The sequence below is a fragment of the Aquarana catesbeiana genome, linkage group LG05 (assembly GCF_042186555.1).
Source record: "Aquarana catesbeiana isolate 2022-GZ linkage group LG05, ASM4218655v1, whole genome shotgun sequence".
Classification (NCBI taxonomy): domain Eukaryota; kingdom Metazoa; phylum Chordata; class Amphibia; order Anura; family Ranidae; genus Aquarana; species Aquarana catesbeiana.
This window is the reverse complement of record NC_133328.1, coordinates 243465221-243487930: the sequence shown is the minus strand read 5'-3', so window position 1 is coordinate 243487930 and position 22710 is coordinate 243465221. Positions and strand designations below refer to the sequence as shown.

General features: G+C 43.5%; 1 protein-coding gene across 1 annotated transcript in view; it reads left to right on the top strand.

Annotated features, from left to right (window-relative positions):
- SLC6A19 (solute carrier family 6 member 19) overlaps nucleotides 1-22710 on the top strand; it is a 296856-nt gene that overhangs the window by 173442 nt on the left and 100704 nt on the right. Inside the window, exons 6-7 of the mRNA XM_073630654.1 lie at nucleotides 15756-15937; nucleotides 18476-18586. Of these exons, the coding sequence (XP_073486755.1) occupies nucleotides 15756-15937; nucleotides 18476-18586 (293 nt within the window). The remainder of the gene's footprint in view (nucleotides 1-15755; nucleotides 15938-18475; nucleotides 18587-22710) is intronic.

Below are 22710 nucleotides of genomic sequence, written 5' to 3'. Positions count from 1 at the left end.
GCAGGGAGGGTTTAGAAACCCTGTTTTTTGCTCTCTGTATCATTGCTGGGATCTAGCTTGTCCATATTGTTTTGGCAATATATAAGCAATATTGTCCCTATTGTACATTTAGAGCTGCTAGGCTGTACTTGTCCTGGGCATGGATTGATAGTTCTGATTTACCTAGGCTCTTCCTAAGGTCATTGCCATAGGTGTGTGCAGACTATTGCATTAGGGTGTGCACACCAAAGCTCAAAGCCCAAAGCCACGGTGGATGGTGGGTGGCGGTGGATGGTGGGTGTGACCAAATTTCATTAACAGTGGTAGGGGCTTAGAGAAACATGTTTAAAAAATACAAAAGCCTTCCTGTACCCATAAAATATGCTTTTGGTCCTCTCTTTCCCCAGTAGGTCGCTTTCACACTGATGCAGTGGGGTTTTCCCGCACCATGGGTGCAGTGCAGTGTACCCATGGTTTTCGGGTGGGTTAGCCGTTGTTTGCCATAAACTTCCATTATGTCTCACGGTTTTGGTGAACTTTCTGAAACATAAAACTGAAAGCGTGGTTTTGGTGCGCTTTCAGAAAGTGCATCAGAACTGTGGGACATAATAGAAGTCTATTGCAGCTAACTTACAAGAAAACCACAGGTACACTGCTGCACCCATAGTGCGGGAAAACTGCACTGCATTAATCTGAAAGCCAAGCTGTTCATTAATTACTACTGACCTCTGAACTCTTCGTTAATTACTACTGACCCTGGTGCTTTGCTTCACTTACTACTGACCTCTGAGTCACTTACTACCGAGTTCAAAGGTCAGTGCTAGGTAATGCACAGTTCAGAGGTCAGTACTAAGTGAGGCAGAGTTCAGAGGTCAGTGCTAAGTGAGGCAGAGTTCCGAGGTCAGTGCTAAGTGAAGCAGTGATCGGAGCTAAGTGGGGCAGAGTTCAGAGGTCAATGTTAAGTGATGGAGAATTCAGAGGTCATTGCTAAGTGAGACAGAGGTTAGGGGTCAGTACTAAGTGAGGCAGAGTTCAGAGGTCAAAGCTAAGTGAGGCAGAGTTCAGAGGTCAGTACTAAGTGAAGCAGAGGTCAGGGGTCAGCAGTGACACAGAGTGCAGTAGTAAGTAACTGTCTGTCCCACCTCTGCACTGTTTACTTCTGTTCTCCTTCTCCTTGGACTCTTCATAGTACTCAGGATACTGTAGCTCCAACTCTTCTCCTCCTTCTCCTATTCCCTTGTCCAGTAGGTGAAGCTAAATCACAGCTACTCATAGCCCCACCCATTGGACCAGGGAATAGAAGAGGGGGGAGAACAGCCAAAGCTGCACTACCTTGAGTACTGTGAAGAGTCCCAGGGAGAAGAACAGACATACATGAATCCTCTTTCTTTGTCACCCCTACAGCAGTGCTTGCTATAGGCATCTACCGAGGAAACACTATTTGTTTATGCCAGGGAGGGGTGGGTGCTAAAGGACTGCATGGTGAGTAGGAGACAGAGCTATGACTGGCTTGTAGCTTTGCCCCCACTGCCGTGCCAGCCTTTAGCACCCTCCCCCATACAAAGCCAAACACTCAATCACAGCCCCGCCTCCCTATTTCCTCAATGTGCCAGCACTTTACTACCTGCCCCCTCCCTGGAATAAATAAGCATTGTTTCCTCTGTTGCTGCCCATGACAAGCGCAGCTGCAGGGGAGACACAGAAGCTTGGAGCTAAATGCCAGAACGGCTCTACGATTAAGCATAGATTGGTGGGACAACAGGATTTAATTGAAATCTAGGGATGGTCCCGCCCAATCCAAGGCACTTGGGAGGTATGCACAGAGGGTGATTAGGGTGTACCCAGGCACGCCTCCTGTGCACATTTATGGTCATTGCTATAGTTTCCTCCTGCATGCTGTTGGGGAGTATCCCTGTTAATAGTATTAGAAGATACAGTAATCTAAGTAATGAATATTTATGTCTCATTCGACAACCACTAGGAGGTGTATTTCCAGTGGTACATGCTGGGGAAGTATGTAAATATTTGTGGTGACCTTGGAAAGCTCTCTTCGTCCCAGGCCTGTGGACTGGGGAGGGTGTGTTGCTAAGGTTCCCGGCCTCCCAGGCCTGCTGCTTGGTGATGGTGGGCTGTGCCCATGTCTGGAGCCTGAAGCTTGCAGCTAGAGGCTAAATCCAGGGGCAGGGGTGCAGGAAGATGATTACCCAGATTGGGGCACCAGCAGTTCTCCATTTCCTGAAGAGCTGGCAGGGCCACTGATAAGCCAGTACAACTGGCCCTGTTGTACCAGGCCCAGGGTCCAGGGTGCAGCACATACAGATTATGGCATGGCATTGCATTGATGGAATGGTCTCTGCAGCACATACAGATTATGGCATGGCATTGGCATGGATGGAATGGTCTCTGCAGCGCATACACATTATGGCATGGCATGGCAATGGCATGGATGGCACAGTCTCTGCAGCACATGCACATTATGGCATGGCATTGGCATGGATGGCACAGTCTCTGTAGCACATGCACATTATGGCATGGCATTGGCATGGATGGCATGGTCTCTGCAGCACATGCACATTATGGCATGGCATTGGCATGGATACATGGTCTCTGCAGCACATGCACATTATGGCATGGCATTGGCATGGATGGCACGGTCTCTGCAGCACATACACATCATGGCACGCTATAACTTTTGCGCAAACCAATCAATATACACTTGGGATGTTTTTTCTAATTAAAAATATGTAGCAGAATACATATTGGCCTAATGTGATTAAGAAATTTGATTATTTACATTTTTATTGGATGTTTTATAGCAGAAAGTAAAAAATATTGTTTTTTTTTTTCAAAATTGTCAATCTTTTTTTGTTTATAGCAGGCTCTGGGGAAGGACCAGTGGTGGGGCTGAAGGAGGGGCCAGGGGCGGGGTCAGGGGTGGGGCTGAAGGGGGCCCCATCAGGTAGGATGTACGGGGCCCCATGATTTCTATCAGCGGCCCTGAGAGCTGGATACAAGATATTGCGATTGCAGAGATTTCTAGTGGTGTATCCAAGGAATACAGGTGCTGCATTAAAAATGCTTTACAGTCTGGAGAATACAGAGTGCCAGTTCAAATTAAAGGTCCTTCTTCTGTATTAACTATAGATTCAGAGCGTTCCTTTAGTGGTCTTTTTGGGTATACCATTCTCTAACCTCCCTCTCACTGAGTTTTTTCATCTTATATTAAATTCTTGTAAACTGCCTAAAGTGACTGCCTAAAGTGACTACAGCGATTCAAGGATTCCATCCTGAGGTGAAATGTTAGCCCATAGAGCCACCTGGGGTCCATCACCACTGCCTAGGGGAGGACCAATAAACTTACTAACGATATTTCCTGTTAATATATGGTCATGGTATACTCTGTTCACCATTGAGATATAGACTTGAAGTGTATTATGTGTTTCTCTGAAAGCTGATACTTAATCATTTATGAATGGTAGTAATAGATTAATGTTTCTTCACCAGTGACCTACTTTTCATATTGGATGTAATTTCTGAATATGGACATTAGAGGGTGATATTTCATTTGGGATTTTAGTCATGAGTTTTGTAACAAATACCTGCAATACATATTGTTCTAATTACATACAGTACAGTGCGTGTTGATGTGGAGCAACACTTCTCTTGCAACTTAGTAAAAATAGGTTGTTTATTTCAGTTTTTTCATATTAACTGGTAACACTTTTTCATCATCATTTTCATTTGAAAAAAGATTTAATTCACCCAGAAGTTATTATTTCTATTAACCAGAAGTGGAAGGCTAAAAGCCTAACTGCATAGCTCCCCAAATTAGAACTTGAGATGAGATGAGGGAGTAGGAGTAGTAGTCTCACCTACTCTCAGTATATAAAACATAGTACTCGCCAGTACTCACAAAATACTCCTTAATTACAGTGGCCTAAATGACAGTCCAATGCCCTGTACACACGATAGGATTTTCCGACAACGAAACCGTGGATTTTTTTCCGAAGCATGCTGGCTCAAACTTGTCTTGCATACACACGGTCACACAAATGTTGAAGTTCAATATCCAGTGCAGCTCTCCTGCTTGATTCCGAGCATACGTGGACTTTTGTGCGTAGGACTTATGTACACATGATCGGAATTTCCGACAACAAGTTTTGTTGTCGGAAAATTTGAGAAGCTGCTCTCAAACATTTGTTGGCGGAAATTCTGACAACAAATGTTCAATGGAGCATATACACGGTCGGACTTTACGACAACAAGCTCACATCCAACATTTGTTGTCGGAAAATCCTATCGTGTGTACAGGGCATTACAGGCATAAATATCCATCAGGACAAAGGATAATTTTTTTAAAAATTGAAACTCTGTCATTGCACGTCTTTCTCTGTATACAATATAAGCAGATAGCTGACATTTTGTCTGATCCTACCTTAAAGAAGAAGTTAATTGATTAAAGTGGAACTTTATTCAGAAAATTAAGTCTTGATAGACCTCTTCAGGCTGGTCCCTTTGCAGGTATAGCTATGTAAAATATTAAAAATAAGTGCCTATACGATTTAAAATCCAGTAATGTACTGTCTCGCCCTGCTCTGAACAAGCTCTGTTGTTCTCTATTCATGGCACTGTGCCTAGAATCAGTTGATAGCTTTAATATTTACTGTTGCTGAAGGGACAAGAAGGCAACAGGAATGACACACATTGTGCAGAGGGAACACAGATTAGGGAGAAAGAAAAGAAAAGCAGGAGAGGTGACAAGACAAACTCTGCTGCCAGGGAGGTTATAGTACAAGGATGGTATCTTATCTTATCTCCCTGATATTCTCTTCTTTCTTCATCATTGGCATCCTGTGAACTTCAATATTGTAAAGCTTCTGGCAGTTTTCCTCTCTAAGCCAAGACTGCAAATTGACATATTTTAATTACAGGAAGTGACTTATATTTTTTAAAATCAAGGCGAGGGGGAGAGTTTCCAGTAAGGAAGTGACTGCTCTGGGCTTCAACAAAATGGTGGCATCTAGCAAGAAGAAACAGGAGCAATACTGGAGGCAATTTACAAGCACACACTAATTTTCGTAGCAAAATTAATAACGTGGAATGTATGTTCTTTTGTTATAGAACATTCATTGTTATCCAACTATTATGGGTAAAGTCCCCCTTTAAAATAGTGGTGGATCACATAGCAACCAGCAACTGTTAAGCTTTAATAATAGAAACCATAGTGTGCAGGTTTCTAAATAAAAGTGAGTTAATTGCCAATGCCATAGCTGGAGACCCACTGATGTTTCTACATGCACTGGTATAAAACGGGGGGGGGTGGACTTTCAATGCCCTAAAAACAAAAGGTTGGCCAGACATCATGTGACAATACCACCACTTTCTTTATCACTGTCCTTCTCATTAATATCCATAGCAGTATGTATGCACCGTAGGGACACCATCCTCAGTCAATATGAAAACATCAACTAGGTTTAGATAATCAGTAACCATGCATCATCCACATTTCTGACATAATTAAAGTGGACACCGTGTAGATGCAAAACATCTCTGCCATACACAACACTTTTATGTATAAAAATTATCAAAACTGTGCAGTGCACAGCGCACATACCTCTCTAGTTGAGTCCACCACCACCACTGCCTGTGAGGTGATATCACTGCTAGAATAGTGTTCAAACAATTGAGCTGGAGATCACTCCACCAGGAATACAGTAGGTGTGGAGCCAAATGCCAGAACACAGCCTGGTTGTGCGGGACTTTGGGATTTTGTTGAAAACTCAAGACAATCCCATGGAATCCTTGGAAGATTGGGGGTATAACTACCTCCAATGAAGAGCCAATAAAGAGGTCACTGCAACTGGACAGTGTTTGGAGCGTGCAGAACATTATTAGTGAGCAGGCTGCTGTAAAAAAATGCTGGAGTTTGATTTTAAAAAAAAGTAACCAGTAAGAGAGATCCACCTACTACCTACTCTACCACAAAATTTTAAACCAATGGATCATTTAGCTATAATTTGTTTATTGATGTTTTAACCGCTTGCTGACTGCATCACGTAGGAGTACAGCGGCAGAGCATCTCTCTTGCGCTGAATCACATATCTAGTACATGATCCAGCACTTCCAGGTAGGGGGCACGCTCACACGTGACCACCACGGAGGCTGTGCTGTGATTAGTCACAGCACAAGCCGATCAGCAGGTGCCGGCCAATGATTGATCACCGGCACACGCTAATCGGCGAAGAGGATGGCAGGACAGAGCTTTGTGAATGTAAACAATACATTCTCTGTCCTGTCAGCGGAGATGTGCCAGGGAATAAAAACCAGCACATCCCTTAGTAAAAGCACCACGCACTGTTAGGCACACATTTAACCCCTTGTCACCCTAGATGTTAACCACTTCCCAGCCTGTGTCATTAATACAGTGACAGGGTATATTTCTAGCACTTATCACTGTATTAGTGTCACTGATTCCCGCAAAGTGTCAAAAGTGTCATTGAAAAATGGATGGCTGCACACCAAGGTACTGGAAAGTCCGTTTATTCTTGAATCATAAAAACTTGAGATGACACCACAGGATGGTAGCAAATACAGATGCAGGTAGACACACAGTAACCTTATGCTTACTCATTACACTGCCTTGTTCCACTAACAATCCTTAACCACTTGCTTACTGGGAACTTAACCCCCCCCCCCCCCCCGTCCAGACCAATTTTCAGCTTTCAGTGCTCTCACACTTTCAATGACAATTACTCAGTTATGCAACACTGTACCCAAATGATTTTTTTCCCCTTTTTTTCATACAAATAGAGCTTTCTTTTGGTGGTATTTGATCACCTCTGGGTTTTTATTTTTTGCGCTATAAATGAAAAAAGAACGAAAATTTTGAAAAAAAATGAATTTTTCTTAATTTCTTCGATAAAATTTTGCAAATTAGTAATTTTTTTTCATAAATTGTGTCCACATTTTATACTGCTACATATCTTTGGTAAAAATAACCAAACATTAGTGGAAATTATTTGGTCTGTGTGAAAATTTTAGAGTCTACAAGCTATGGTGCAAGTCATAAAAAAATTATCACATCTGATGTACTGGCGGCCTACAGGCAGCAGGCAGAAGTAGGGCCTCGTTCAGGACAGAATGGGGACAGGGGTAGAGGCTTCTCCCACCCAAATCTCTTTGAAGCCTCCGAGTCTCCAGACCCTAATCTAGGAATGAGAAAACAAAAAAAATTGTTTTCTTCATCCAGAAAAACAATTCTGGAGCCCCTCACATATGTGAGATCCCTGTGTTGAATCCCACTAGTCCAGTAGCAGGGTACAAGATCAGTCCATGAGGCAGGCAAAAAACATGGTCAAACAGTCCAAGGTCAGTTCCAGATCAGGCAGAGGTATGTACAGAATCATTAGGCAGAAGCATGGTTGAATAACAGTCCAGGGTCAGTTCCAGATCAGGCAGAGGTATGTACAGAATCGGCAGACAGAAGCGTGGTTGAATAACAAACCAGGGTCAGTTACAGAGCAGGCAGTGGCATAAGGGGTGTGAAGGTGTGTGAAGGCAGGAACTGACGATTACGTTTACCATACTTCACTAATAATTTATTGAAGTACAGTAGGTGACCGCGATATTGTGTCAATCTCGCCGCACTTCTCAGCGAGATTTGACACCTACGAGCCCCGTCGCAGGAGCCAGCGCCGAGATGGCTCACTCATCGGGAAAGGAAAACTTTGTTTTCCTTCCACGATGAGTGACAGGCAGTGCTGACAGCTGTCTAGTATGAATCCTGAGGCGGGAACACCGCGCCAAATTTTAAATGAAAAAACCGGCGTGGGTTCCCCCCTCGGGGGCATACCAGGCCCTTAGGTCTGGCATGGATTGTAAGGGGAACCCCCTATGCCGAAAAATCGGCGTGGGGGTCCCCCCCAAATCCATACCAGACCCTTATCCGAGCACGCAGCCCGGCCGGCCCCCTTATGACGCCGGAGTCCCTGCGCATGCTGGGACCATGACGTCGCAAGGGGGCGGGGTTACCGCCTATATAAATGGTTCCGCAGCTCGCACACAGCATTCGAGCCGGAGAGAGCGTCGTGTCAACATCGGGGAAGAAGAGAAGAAGCGGTGACAAGACAGCGGCGGCAAGACAGCGGCAGCAGACCGGGCCCCTCGCTGGCAATAGAGCTGGAAGAAGATAGCGGCGGGGCCCGGGAGAAGAGGCCGAACACCGGGAGAAGTCGGAAGGAGACCCCCCGAAGTCGGAAGAAGACCCCGGAGCTGACTAATAAATTACTCTTAAAACCTGTGTACTGTGTTTTTTTTTATATTGACACTTTTCCCTAGGTGAATGGGTAGGGGTACCATGTACCCCAAACTCATTCACACAGGGTGGGGGGCCGGGATCTGGGGGCCCCCCCTTATTAAGGGGGGCTCCCGGATTCCGATAAGCTCCCCGCCCACAGACCCCGGCAACCAACGGCCAGGGTTGTCGGGAAGAGGCCCTTGTCCTCATCAACATGGGGACAAGGTGCCTTGGGGTGGGGGGGCCCGCAGGGCGCCCCCCCTCCCCCAAGGCACCCACCCCCCCATGTTAAGGGCATGCGGCCTGGTACGGCTCAGGAGGGGGGGGGGCGCTCGCTCGTCCCCACCCCCTTTCCTGGCTGGCCGGGCTGCGTGCTCGGATAAGGGTCTGGTATGGATTTGGGGGGGGCCCCACGCCGATTTTTCGGCATAGGGGGTTCCCCTTACAATCCATGCCAGACCTAAGGGCCTGGTATGCCCCCGAGGGGGGAACCCACGCCGGTTTTTTCATTTAAAATTTGGCGCGGTGTTCCCGCCTCAGGATTCATACTAGACAGCTGTCAGCACTGCCTGTCACTCATCGCGGAAGGAAAACAACGTTTTCTTTTCCCGATGAACGAGCCAGCGCGACATTCACAGTACCCTGTCGCCGAGAACCAGCGCGATGGTATCGTGCTGGAAACACAATCTCGCGGTCAGGTAACGGCGAAAACAGTCACCTATGCAGAGGCCTGGTTGGGAAGGACATTGTGCACAACAATAAGATGTGTCTCTTGTGACTCCTGCTCTGGTACACACCTTACATTTTTTTTTACGTCGTTGGCCTGTTGGTTTGGGAGGGATTTTATCGGGAAAGTGGCATTCAGAGAGTCGACTAAGAACATCTGATTGGATATTTTCTGGTGGGCCGTTCATGAATAAAAGGGCAATGAAAACTTCCTCCTGGTAGCCAAGGAAGAGTTTGGGGTTTTGGGTGGAGTTGCGGTAAATGACATATGAGTTGTATATGGCCAATTGAAAAAAATAAATTGCGACTTTTTTATACCAATGGTATGTCCGTCTTGTGGCAAGGTATGGTTCCAGCATTTGGTCATTGAAGTCGACTCCCCCCATGAACAAATTATATTCATAGATGCATTTTGGTTTTTGTATGTGGCCATTCCTTCTGGGGATTTCCATGAAGGTAGTATTGTGGATCGAAGACAACATGTAGACATCCCTTTTGTCCCTCCACTTCACTGCCAAAATCTCTTGTTTCGCAGACTTACCGTTTTTCCTTTTCTCAACTTCTTATTGACAAGACTTTGAGGAAAGCCCTTCTGGTTCTTTTTTTACGGTGCCACATGCTGGCGTCTTCTTCCGATGAAGGTTGTGGAACAGGGGCAGAGATGTGTAGAAGTTGTCTATGTATAAATGGTAGCCTTTCTCCAGTAGGGGGTATATGAGGTGCCAAACAATTTTCCCGCTTGATCCCAAGTAGTCTGGGCAATTAGGGGGTTGCAGATGGGTGTCCTTCCCTTTGTACACTTTGAAGGCATATATGTACCCTGTGACTCGGTCACATAATTTGTATACCTTCACCCCATAGCGGGCCCTTTTGCTGGGAAAAATAGTTTGATTGTAAGCCTGCCACTAAATTTAACAAGGGACTCATCCCAGGGTAAACAGCTGGGGGAAACTTCAGAAAAATTATTTAGAAGTGGCCGAATTTTGAAAAGCCTGTCATAATTTGGGTAATTTTGGGGAGGGCACTGGGTATTATCATTGAAATGGAGGAACCTCGTTATCATGAGGTATCTGGTTCTGGGCATTACCTTGGAGAAGATTGGCATGTGGTGGATGGGGTGGGTTGACCAATAGGAATTAAAAGTGTTTTTTTTAGTGAGTCCCATACAAAATGTGAGGCCTAAAAAAACCCTTCAACTCCTCCACCGTTAGGTCTCTCCACTCGTAGGGACGGGCATAATGGGACGTTGGATTATTTAAAATAAATTGCTGTGCATAAAGGTTGCACTGGGCCACAATTGTTGATAGCATGTCCTCTGTAAAAATGAAATGGGTAGTGAAAGGGGGAATGTTGTCTTCTCCTGAATTAGGAGGAGGCCACAAGGGCTTCTGAAGAGCATAGGGAAGACTGGCATGGGTCCTTGGCCTTTCTTGCTGAGGTACTGCGGTGCTGGTGGCTGGCACTGCAGTGCTGGTGGATGCCACTGCCTCCTCACCAGAACGCCTTCATTTGGCAGGCAGGATATCTTCCTCCTCTGAGTCACTCAGTGTTCCACTACTAAGGACTGGCTCATAATTTACGTCCGACTTAGAATCGGAGTTTGAAAGGGAATCCGAAAAAGAGAGCTCCCCGTTGCTCTCGTCGGCTTGGGAAAGTATTTGGTACACCTCCTCGACGGTAAAGCAACTTTTGGACATGGTTGCTAGTGGTGATGCGACTACACAGGTGTGTGCTAAGTCTGCACTGATGGGCACCGATGAGGTGGCACTTATGAGCACAGAAGGGCACTGAGGTGACACAGAGGGGCACTGATGAAGTGGAACAGATGTGCACTGATGAGGCAGAAGAGATGTGCACTGAGGAGGCAGCACAGATGTGTACTGATGAGGCGGTAAGGATGAGCACTGAGGAGGCGGCACAGATGGGCACTGATTGATTGCGCAGATGTGCACTGATTGATTGCACTGATGTGCACAGATGAGGTGGCACAGATGAGGTGGCACAGATGGGCACTGATGAGGTGGCACAGATGGGCACTGATGAGGTGGCACAAATGGGCACTGATGAAGTGGCACAGATGGGCACTGATGAGGTGGCACAGATGTGCACTGATTGATTGCACATATGTGCACTGATGAGGCGGCACAGATGGGCACTGATTGGCACAGGTGGGCACTGATGAGGTGGCACAGGTGGGCACTGAAGAGGCGGAACAGATTGGCACTGATGAGGTGGCACAGATGTGTACTGATGAGGTGGCACAGATGGGCACTGAGGTGGCACAGATGTGCACAGATGTGCACTGATTGATTGCACAGATGTGCAATGATGAGGCGGGACAGATGGGCACTTATTGGCACAGGTGGGCACTGATGTGGCACAGGTGGGCACTGATGAGGTGGCACAGGTGGGCACAGGTGGGCAGATTGGCACAGGTGGGCACTGATGAGGTGGCACAGGTGGGCAGATTGGCACAGGTGAGCACAGGTGGGCACCGACTGGCACAGGTGGGCACTGACTGGCACAGGTGGGCATCAATTGGCACAGGTGGGCACCGATTTGCACAGGTGGGCACCGATTTGCACAGGTGGGCACTGTACCGATGGGGCACTGTACTGATGGAGCACTGTTTGGGCACTGTTGGCACTGTTTGCACTGTAATATGTTTTTTTTTTCCACTCACAGATCGCTGTCAGATGCTCTCTCTCCTCACACGCGGTCTCTGTGTGAGGAGAGCTGGCAATGAGAGATGATCTCATATGTTTACATTTGAGATCATCTCTCATTGGCCACGCCGATCTCGCTCTAAATGGCCGCTGTGATTGGCCATTTACAGCGATCTGTGATTGGCTGTGTCCAAGGGAGCGCGCACAGGGAGCGAGGAAAGGGGAGGCCATCATATGACGGCCTCCTGGAAATTGAGGTCTGCGCTGTAGCCATCATTCGGCTATGACCCAGATGTCAAGAGGTTAAATAGCCTCCCCCCTCTGTAAAACACAGGTGTGGGTGACAACAGCAGAACTTGTTTAAAAATCACAGCTTTATATCTTATTTTAAAAAATATAAGCATATAAGAAACAACATGAATTAAATCCAAAATTATCGTTCCATAGCAGAGACCTAACAAACACAACAGACCATATTCCAAATATGGAATATGGATACAATAGACTAATAATGGTGAAATTTTATATAAAAATAAACTTGTATAATTGAACCAATTATTAAATGAAATCTGTCATATACTATAAATAAAAAACGAAAGTATAAAGCAAAAGGCAAAAATTATTAATCTAAATATATACATCAAGGAGCTGATAAAAACAGGAAACCAAAGACAAAAAAAAGGAAGAAGAAACCCCCCAACAAAAAAGAAAAGAAAAGAAACACACAAAATTCGTCATACTATAAGAATGTCATTATAAATATATACTGTATATATATGTGACCCATATATGAGTTACAACCAACAATGTTGTTAGAACCCAGCTGTATAGTGAAATAAGAAAGTATATAAATATATATAACTGTACACACTGTACATAGACAGCCAGTAAATATGGAAGAATGTGTTATTGGACAAATTGGCTGCACTAAATTTGATACTCTATTCAAAAGTGTCATTTAGTGTCAGATTGCCAGCCAGATTATCACAGCCCCACTATAAGTTGCTGATTGTCGGCATTACTAGATGCACAGCGGGAGTGCCGATGCTCGTGGCCGGCGGTCATGACCAGGAGACACAGAACAGGGACGAGTGTGTGTGAAAACACAGTTCCCTGTTCTGTTCTGACAGGAGTGACAGATCGTGTGTTCCTATTAGCTAGGAACCACGATCCGTCACTTTCTCTAGTCAGTCCCCTCCCCCTTCAGTTAGGATCACTTCCCAGGAAACACAGTTAACCCCTAGATCGCCCCCTAGTGTTAACCCCTTCACTGCCAGTGACATGTTTACAGTAATCAATGCATTTTTATAGCATTGATCGCTGTTTTAATGCCAATGGTCAAAAAAATGTGTCAAAACTGTCCGATGTGTCTGCCATAATGTCGCAGTCATGATAAAAATCGCAGATCGCCACCATTACTAGTAAAAAAAATAATAAAAATGCTAAAAATCTATCCCCTATTTTGTAGACGCTATAACGTTTGCGCAAACCAATCAATATATGTTATGTATTTTGGTCCGGTTGGTGAAAACAACACCCTTAGTTTAGACACCTCATCCCAATAAAGGCAAATACAGCAAAGAAGGGATAGGGGGATTTTTGCGGTGTCAAATATAGAAATACACAGTTGACTTACTATAAATAAAACGTATTTTTATTGACATAACATAGTTAAAAAGATATACTGTTTTAAAGCAGTGTAAAGTTACAAGCAAATGGTGGTCAAAAAGTATACAGGTGAGTGACAAATCGCAGCAGAAGATATTGCACACTAGCCCGACATGTTTCGCTACTTTAGCTTCCTCAGGGGATGTGCAAAAATTTAATGAGACCACTGAGTGAATAGAGAGAAACAAAGTTGTAACTATGGTTTGAAACAATACAATCCAATATGCATACAGAGTGTTAATTTAAATATGAACTTAGTTGCCTTAAAAGGAAATGGGGAACATAGGTAGGGACACTTCCCCTATACACTGTTGACACCCATAAACCACCTGGCCGAACCCCAGACTACGCCCCAAAAGACCAGATCCAAGGGGGTCAATTTGGCATGGCCATAGAGGGCTGATAGGGGGACACTGGGGAATAGTGAAATTACCATAGAGTTACAATAATGAAAGAATGACTCGATATAGAAAAGCAAGAAAAAAGGGACAGGCATCTCCTAGAATAAATACTCACATCGGATGTTTTTGTTAATCTAATTATCTGTGGAGAGGGTACACCTGAATGATTCTGACCAGGAGCTCTGTAAAGTCAACTGCAAAGGCAGGCTAGAAAATAATTGGTGAAAGGGGTTTGTTATTGTTATGTGTAGAGTGTACTAGGTAATGACAAGATTTGGACAAAAATAAAGATGATGTATAGGGTAAGTGTCCCTACCTATGTTCCCCATTTCCTTTTAAGGCAACTAAGTTCATATTTAAATTAACACTCTGTATGCATATTGGATTGTATTGTTTCAAACCGTAGTTACAACTTTGTTTCTCTCTATTCACTCAGTGGTCTCATTAAATTTTTGCACATCCCCTGAGGAAGCTAAAGTAGCGAAACATGTCGGGCTAGTGTGCAATATCTTCTGCTGAGATTTGTCACTCACCTGTATACTTTTTGACCACCATTTGCTTGTAACTTTATACTGCTTTAAAACAGTATATCTTTTTAACTATGTTATGTCAATAAAAATACGTTTTATTTATAGTAAGTCAACTGTGTATTTCTATATTTGACACCGCAAAAATCCCCCTATCCCTTCTTTGCTGTATCAATCAATATATGCTTTCTGCGATTTTTTTTCACCAAAAATATGTAGAAGAATACATATCGGCCTAAACTGAGAAAAAAATTAGCTTTTTTTTAAAAAAATAGGGATATTTATTATAGCAAAAAGTACAAAATAATGCATTTTTTTCAAAAATGTAGCTCTTTTTTTGTTTATAGCGCAAAAAATAAAAACCACAGAGGCGATCTAATACCAGCAAAAGAAAGCTCTATTTGTGGGGAAAAAAACAACGTCAATTTTGTTTGGGTACAACGTCGCACGACCGCGCAATTGTCAGTTAAAGCGACGCAGTGCCGAATTGCAAAAAGTGCTCTGATCAGGAAGGGGGTAAATTCTTCCGGGGCTGAAGTGGTTAAAAAAAAAAATCCAGTATATATACCATAGTTTGTAGATGCTATAACTTTCACGCAAACCAGTCAATATATGCTTACTGGGATTTTTTTTTTTACCAAAAATATGTAGCAGAATACATATTGGCCTAAATTTATGAAGAAATTAGATGTTTTAATTTTTTTTATTGGACATGTTTTGTAGCAGAAAGTAAAAAATATAGTTTTTATTCAAAATGTTTGGTCTTTTTTGACTTAAAGCGGGGGTCCACCTATCTATCGTTTTTTTTTTTTTGAGTTCATTCACAAACTTTTCTTCTCAGCATTACATACTCACATATTGTGTGTAATATGTCCGCCTGTGTCAGATTTCGTCGGAAAGAATAACTTATATTATTCACTGCAGGCGGTTTCAATCTTCATTGTGGGCATTTGAAGCCCACAAGCATTTATTTCCTGGATGTGGTGAATGCTGTGCTCCCAGCATTCACCGCTCGTTCCCGCACATGCTCAGTGGCATTCTGGGAAGCCTAAGACTAGCTCCCAGGAGTCTGGGAGAGGCTAGAAACACGCCTACTCCCACGGGAGTAGAACCAGGAAGTGCAAAGAAGAATAGAAAAATAAAAGGTAATTACGGCGATTTAAATTTTTTTAAACGGCATGTCAGCATCTAGGCAAGGAAGAGAATACAGACATTGTTCAAAATTTGGCTGAAACCCCGCTTTAAAGCGCAAAAAATAAAAGTGGTGATCAAATACCACCAAAAGAAAGCTCTATTTGTGTGGTAAAAATGATATAAATTTAGTTTGGGTACAGTGTTGCATGACCACGCCATAGTCACTTAAAATAATGCAGTGCCTGGTCATGACGAGGGGTAAATCTTCCGGATGGCAAGTGGTTAAGAATTACAAGTTGCACTGTATAAAAGCAATGTTACAAGTATATGCCAAATAACATTTTACTAAACATTTTAGGTCTTAACACTGAGTGTGCACGGAGTTCTCCTGTGGATTATTACTGGTACAGAGAAACACTGAATATTTCTACATCAATTGAAGATTCAGGCACTCTACAATGGTGGCTTGTGATTAGTTTGGCTTGTGCTTGGGGTGTTCTGTACGTGTGTACCATCAGAGGCATTGAGACAACTGGAAAGGTATTTTTTAGCTAAAAGTGGTGCATAGTAAATTTTTGGTGTCTTCAGATTGTTAGGAATGATGGATATTTGACACTCAAAGTGGTTCTAAAGGCAAAATGGTTTTTTAAACTTTATGCATTCTCTGCATTAAGACCCCTTTCACGCTGAGGTGCTTTACAGGCGCTATAGTGCTAAAAATAGCGCCTGTAAAGCGCTGCTCCTGTCACTCCAATGTGAAAGCCCGAGGGCTTTCACACTGAAGCGGTGCACCGGGAGGACGTCAAAAAAAGTCCTGCTGGCAGCCAGTGTTAATTTAGTCCCATTTTAGACTTCTGCAATTGTTTTAGTTTTAGTCGTATTTAGTCGACTAAATCTCCAGTACATTTTAGTCAACTAAAACTAATTTTAATCTCTGAAATCGAATGGGTGTAATTAAATTGTAATGCATTAGTTAACATTTCTCTACAATTTCCAAACTTATTATATACTGCTGGAGTGAAAAATCTAATATGCTATTATTTATGGTATTGAGGTATGCACCGCAGACCAGTGTTAATTTTAAAGTCAAATTTAAATTTAGCTTTAGTCTTAGTCTTTTGACTGAAATGGCATTTTATTTTTAGTCCCATTTTAGTCTTTAGACTAAAATGCCATTTTAGTCGTAATTTAGGCATCTCAATTGTTTTCGTTTTAGTCGTATGTTAGTTGACTAAAATAGCATTCATTTAGTTGACTAAAATGTTTTAGTAGTTTTAGTCAACAAAATTAACACTGCTAGCAGCTTCTTTGAGGCGCTTTAGGAGCGGTGTATACACCCCGCTAGCGGCCAAAAAGCATCCCTAAAACAACGGTAAAGCGCCAATAAAAATATCAGCAGTTTACCGCTGATGCCCAGGCACTGTGAGTGTGAAAGTGCCCTTAAGGCCCCTTTCACACTGGGGCGGTTTGCAGGCATTATTGCGCTAAAAATAGCGCCTGCAAACCGACCTAAAACTGCCGCTGCTGTTTCTCCAGTGTGAAAGCCCTAGGGCTTTCACACTGAAGCAGTGCGCTGGCAGGAGAGAAAAAAAACTCCTGCAAACAGCATCTTTGGAGCGGTGTATTCACCACTCCTAAACCGCTCCTGCCCATTGAAATCAGTGGGGCAGCATGGCTATACTGCGGCTATACCGCCGCTGTAGAGGCGCTATGCAAGCGGTTTGAACCCTTTTTCGTCTGCCAGTGGGGGTTAAAACCGCACTGCTAGCGGCCGAATACCGCCATTAAAACGACGGTAAAACGACGCTAAAAATAGCGCCGTTTTACTGCCAACGCCCCCCCCCGCCCCAGTGTGAAAGGGGCCTAAGATAAAAAAACCTTTATGTGTCTATGCCCCCCTGCCCCAAACATTTACCTGACACCACTCTTGATCCAGCGCTGTCCCCTCAGCAGCGCTGCTCTCCTCTCTTCCTGCATTTGCTCTCTTCCTCCTCCTGCCATTGGCTCCCACTGCTGTCAGTTAAATCCTGTGAAGAGGGAGCACCAGCAGGGGACCCCAGCGGGGGAACTTCGGGGCCGCTCTGTGCAATACCATTATTATTTTAATAAAAAAGGAAGCTTTACAATCACTTTAATATCACTTTCATATAACCCTCAAAACAATAGTAAACCGATGAGATCCCAAAAGCAGTAAAATGTATGTGCATTAGTGTATACAGTTGTTTAAAACCAGTCACTGGGCAGTAGCAGCTACAAGGGTGACCGCACATAGGTGAAATGGACATGATAATGTAGCCAAAATGATTTAGCTGCTTGAACGATTGTAAACACACACACTTATAGTTAAGGATAGATCAGTAAATCAACAATATAATACATATACAGAGTAAAATACAGTCACTCTAGCAGTGCTTAGCCAAAAATAGATTCAGCAGAGGAGCCTCCACCCCCCAGTGATAGAAATGCATATAAAAGATAAAAGCAGTCAATTCCCATCCACTGTTAATTGAGGGATACAATACAATATACAATATTGATGAGCGTTTTTTCATTTTAAACATTGTAAGTGTGTACAGTATTTTGCGAGTTTTTAATAAAGAATGTGAAATGGAATTACACTATAAGGATTGCCTGTGCCCTCTGTTTTAACTTTCAGTGGATGGGGTTGCTGATCTGTGCGGAGTTTGGAGAATTAAGCAAGTTTTGCTAATCAGAAATGAGAGGCAATAATTAGCGGTGAGTGAGGTGACATGCTGGGTGTAAGGCACATTAGTTCACTAGTGGTGATTTGAAGTTTACTGCAAACAAACATCCATGGACTATCAATTAACAGTGGATGGGAATTGACTGCTTTTATCTTTTATATGCACTTCTATCTACTGAATCTATTTTTGGCTAAGCGCTGCTAGAGTGACTGTATTTTACTCTGTATATGAATTATATTAATTTAGATTAAGCAGCAGGTGTATTGAGCTAAATTTTTGTGATGATTTACTTACCTCCAGGAGCGCATAGTATTAGGATCATTTGAAATCAACAATATAATATTTGATGAATAAAATGTATTTTACTTTTCAGGCAGTTTATGTGACTTCAACACTTCCATATTTGGTTCTCACCATTTTCCTGATAAGAGCTCTGACCCTTAAAGGTTCTGTGAGTGGAATCAAATATCTGTTCACTCCAGATGTAAGTTTTTTCATCTTACTACCATTGGATTTAATGAAAGTTGTGTTATTTGTGTTTTTATGCTGTTTCTAGAACTATTGTCAGCTGTGCTTTACAAATGCCTTGGTAAAAATTCCTTCCACTGACATCATTAATAATGGGGCACTATTACTCCCACTGGCACCATCAATCGTAGGACACTATTCCTCTCTCTGACATAAACAATGGGGTACAGTTCCTCCCACTAACACCATTGATGAGACGCCATTCTTCCCGCTGACACCAATGATGGGGCACTATTTTCCCCTCTTACACAAACAATTGGGCACAGTTCCTCCCACTAACACCATTGATGGGGCAATGTTTGTTCCACTGGCAACAAAAATGGGTTACTATTCCAACCGCTGGCTCAAATGGTGGAACACAATTCCTCCTACTGACATCAATGATGGGGCATAAGGGCATAACTTCTCACACTGACTCCAACAAGGGGGCACAAATCCTCCCTCTGACACCAACAAGGGGGCACTATTTCTCACTTTGAAACATACAATGAGGTATTGATGCATTACTCCTTCCATTGACACCAACAAAGACGCATTATCCCCCCCATCCATTGACCACAGGCACTAGGTTTTTTGATACTCTCACTGTTTAAGCAATTTGTTTGTTCCCACTAATGCTAAGAAATCGTATACTTCTACTGGCTACAGTATGACTCCTGCTTTAAAAAGTATATTATATGTAGCGCTGGTAGATTTTATCTACCGCTGATAGGTAAATTTAGTGGGTCGCTTGTTATAGGAAGTTAGATTTGCCTCTGTTCCAGCTTGGCTGATGTTGCATGCAGTTCCACATTGTGCCGGTGGGTGTCGTTGTCACTGTCGGCAGGTGTTGGAAAAGCAACGTGTTAAAGGGAATGAGTGCTCCTCTTTCCCAGAGATAACTCGGTGGAGGTGGTCCTCCGAGTTGCATTCCGGGAGAGGGTATTTGTGGGACAGACGCCATGTTTTAGGGTTTTTTTCAGCCACCTGCTGGCCCTCCTGGCCGACAGGTATGCAACTAGTTATACCACCTCGCGGTCCTCCGTTCCGGAGGCCTGCGTCGCTGCGGCGTGTGGATGGGCCCAGAAGCCTGCCTGAGGCCTACCACAACAGCGGAGGAATGGTCCTGAGCTGTCTTTCCTGAGTAAAGAAGCTGGACAACCGGGAAGATCCCAGGGGGGGACCCATCATGGAAGGATCATGCAGAGTGCTGGTCTGGAGAGGGGCCTGGTGGCTCGGTTGGAGGACGCATTCCGAAGTAATCTTACAGTATAGTACTGCTGGGTTGGCTTAAAGGTTCAAGTACTGTATCTGACTTTCGCCACAAACCAATACATCCTCTGGCAGAGGATCGTACGGGTTTTATTCCAGATAAGTCTGTGGCAGAGACTTTTGTTCGTGCTACATGCTGGCTGCTAGGCAAGTGAGAGATGTCTATCCAGGTGGGCAAAGATTGAATCCTACGAAAGGGGGGCTATTCAATTACAAGTGTTCAATTACAAAGAATGTTCTGAAGAAATACAACAGAAAGGTATTTGAGCTTCCCTGCAGCTTTCCTACTACCTCTTTCCTGCTACTTCCCTTAATCGTTCAATTAAAGCATTGGAAATATCTACTCAAGTGTTTGGTGCTTATATCGTCCAGAGGTAAACTCAATGGAACCCTAGACCTGGTGCCGGTGAAACAGAGGTGTCGAGAGTGAAGGTAAAAGCCCGTTTAAACCAGCAGCTCCACCAAGAGTTATTGCTACATATATATACTATTTTTGACAAAGGTCTTTACCCATTGTTTGCAATTTTCTATTAAAATTTTCATATCTTGTTTGCATTTTGTACTATATATACAGTATACAGTATATATAGTGATATGGGGGATGTTTAGCTCAGTGGTAGAAGCATTTGTAAGTGAGACCATGCCATTCCGAACTTTGTTTTAGGGCAGGGGTAGGCAACTTCGGCCCTCCAGTTGTGGTGAAACTACAAATCCCATCATGCCTCTACCTCTAGGAGTCATGCCTGTGATTGTCAGGGTCTTGCAATATCTCATGGGTCTTGTAGTTTCAAAACAGCTAGAGGGCCAAAGTTGGCTACCCTGTTTTAGGGCTTGACAGCCCACTTTTATTAAACACAATGAAACTAAAGTCCACAAAGATTTCCCACGCCGGGGTTTCAATTTCACACAGCAAAACAGGCTATGAAAAAAACAAGCTACCTGGCTCGCTCTTCAGCAGCACTGCTGCTCTTTTTTTTTTTTTCAATAACATTTTTATTATAAGATCAAAAAGAAATAGAGCATTTGTACAATCATAATAACATTTGTACATATAGCTTGTATATAGTAATTTCAACAACAAGTGTATTATGTTGTAACATTAGAGCTCTCTTTAGTAGTAATCAATCAAATCATAGCTGGATTCTTGTCTTCTCCAGTATCAATATGAATTCAGTATGCGATATCCATTTTTAAAGTAGAAAAATAGTATGATATGATCAGCCGATCATTACTCCAGTATGTGTATTTGGCGTACGCTCTATTTACGTGTATGTTGCATGAGGAATTGAGTTGGATATTAAAAGATATCAGACCCAAGAGAGGATGGCATTAGGGGAAGAAAAGAGGTGGTAAGAAAGGAGATAGTAAGAAGGTAGTAAGTCAAGGTCCCAAGGCTATCTGCGGTTGTTTCTATAGTAAGGACTAGTATGTTTTAGAATATGTGAAAATGACCCAGGGTTGCCATGTTTTATTAACATTTTTGATCTTTTCGTGAGCTGTTGCCCTAATCTCTTCCATTTTATAAAGGAGGTGAACCTCTTCTAACCATTCCTTGATTTTAGGGGTAGTGGTATTTCTCCAGTGTCTGGGGATCACTGCCTTCGCAGCTGTGAGTAGAAATCTGGTCAGTGATCTCTTGTACTTTTTCATTGAACAATTAGTGATGTGTAATAAGGAACACGCTGTATTTAATTGAATCCCTGTCTCTGTTAAAAGCTTTATGATTTCACTGACCTGTTGCCAGAATAGTGCCTTCTCCTGATTGCAATGCCAGCAAAGGTCAGGAACTGTAGGGAACCATCTATGTATTTTGATCGGTGTGTTGTACCAGTTCGTTAGAAGCTTAAATGAGGTTTCCTGTAGCTGTGTGCTAATTGCACATTTGTGAGCGAACACACAAGCTTGTAACCTTAGAGCACTGCTGCTCTTGTCAGTGATCCCTCAGACCTTCTAACTAGCTCTCCTGGCTCTCTGAAATATCTTCTGTCTCACTCAGCCTATACTCACAACTCTCTGCTTTAGAGACCCACTCCTGGCCTCTCAATAGGGGCCCTCCTGACATTTCGGCTCTTTGACTCCTCTGAGACTAAACTAGGGTATACTCTTTGAGTTTTTTTTGTTTTTTTTGTTTAACCAGCGGGTTGAACGAAAACAACTCACAGATCCCTGCATCTACACAAGCGAAGTGGATGCAGGGATCTCCCCCACTGCACTATTTTGACAGTGGGGGCTCCCACAGAACAGTGCTGCAGCCATTGGCTACAAGTGCTGATCAAATGCTAGCCAGCTACTGTTGAACAGAGAGGGGTACACAGTACATGGATCTAAATGCTGAACCGGCTGAATTTTGATACATGTGTACCCAGCTTTAGATTCCCACAGTCCCATGGACTCGCCTAGTTGTTCCAGCCCTCTCGGTCTCCCAGACCCTCTCTTAGTCTCCCAGACTCTTATAGTTACATCAACTCTCTCATTCTGATAAACATAGAGTGCAGTCTCTTGGATACAGCATATCGGTCTCCAAACAGGATCACATACCTGTCTTCACAAGGGAGCACACCTCCCTCCTGGCTGGAGCCTCAAACTATTCTCAAGCCTTCATTACAAGGGCTATGTACACCTGCACTCACAGCCTGCAGATCTCCTGCAAGATCTAGACACTGGGTTTGGGATTTCTTCCCTCATAAGACACTTTTAAATCTCCAAACTACAGAGTCCAATCCAGGAACACCAAACCCCAGAAAAAGCTGTAAAAATAGCGTTTTCCACTCCATTAAAGTTCAAATAGCCCAATTTTTTTTCTCTTTTTCCACTCATCGTCGATATTCA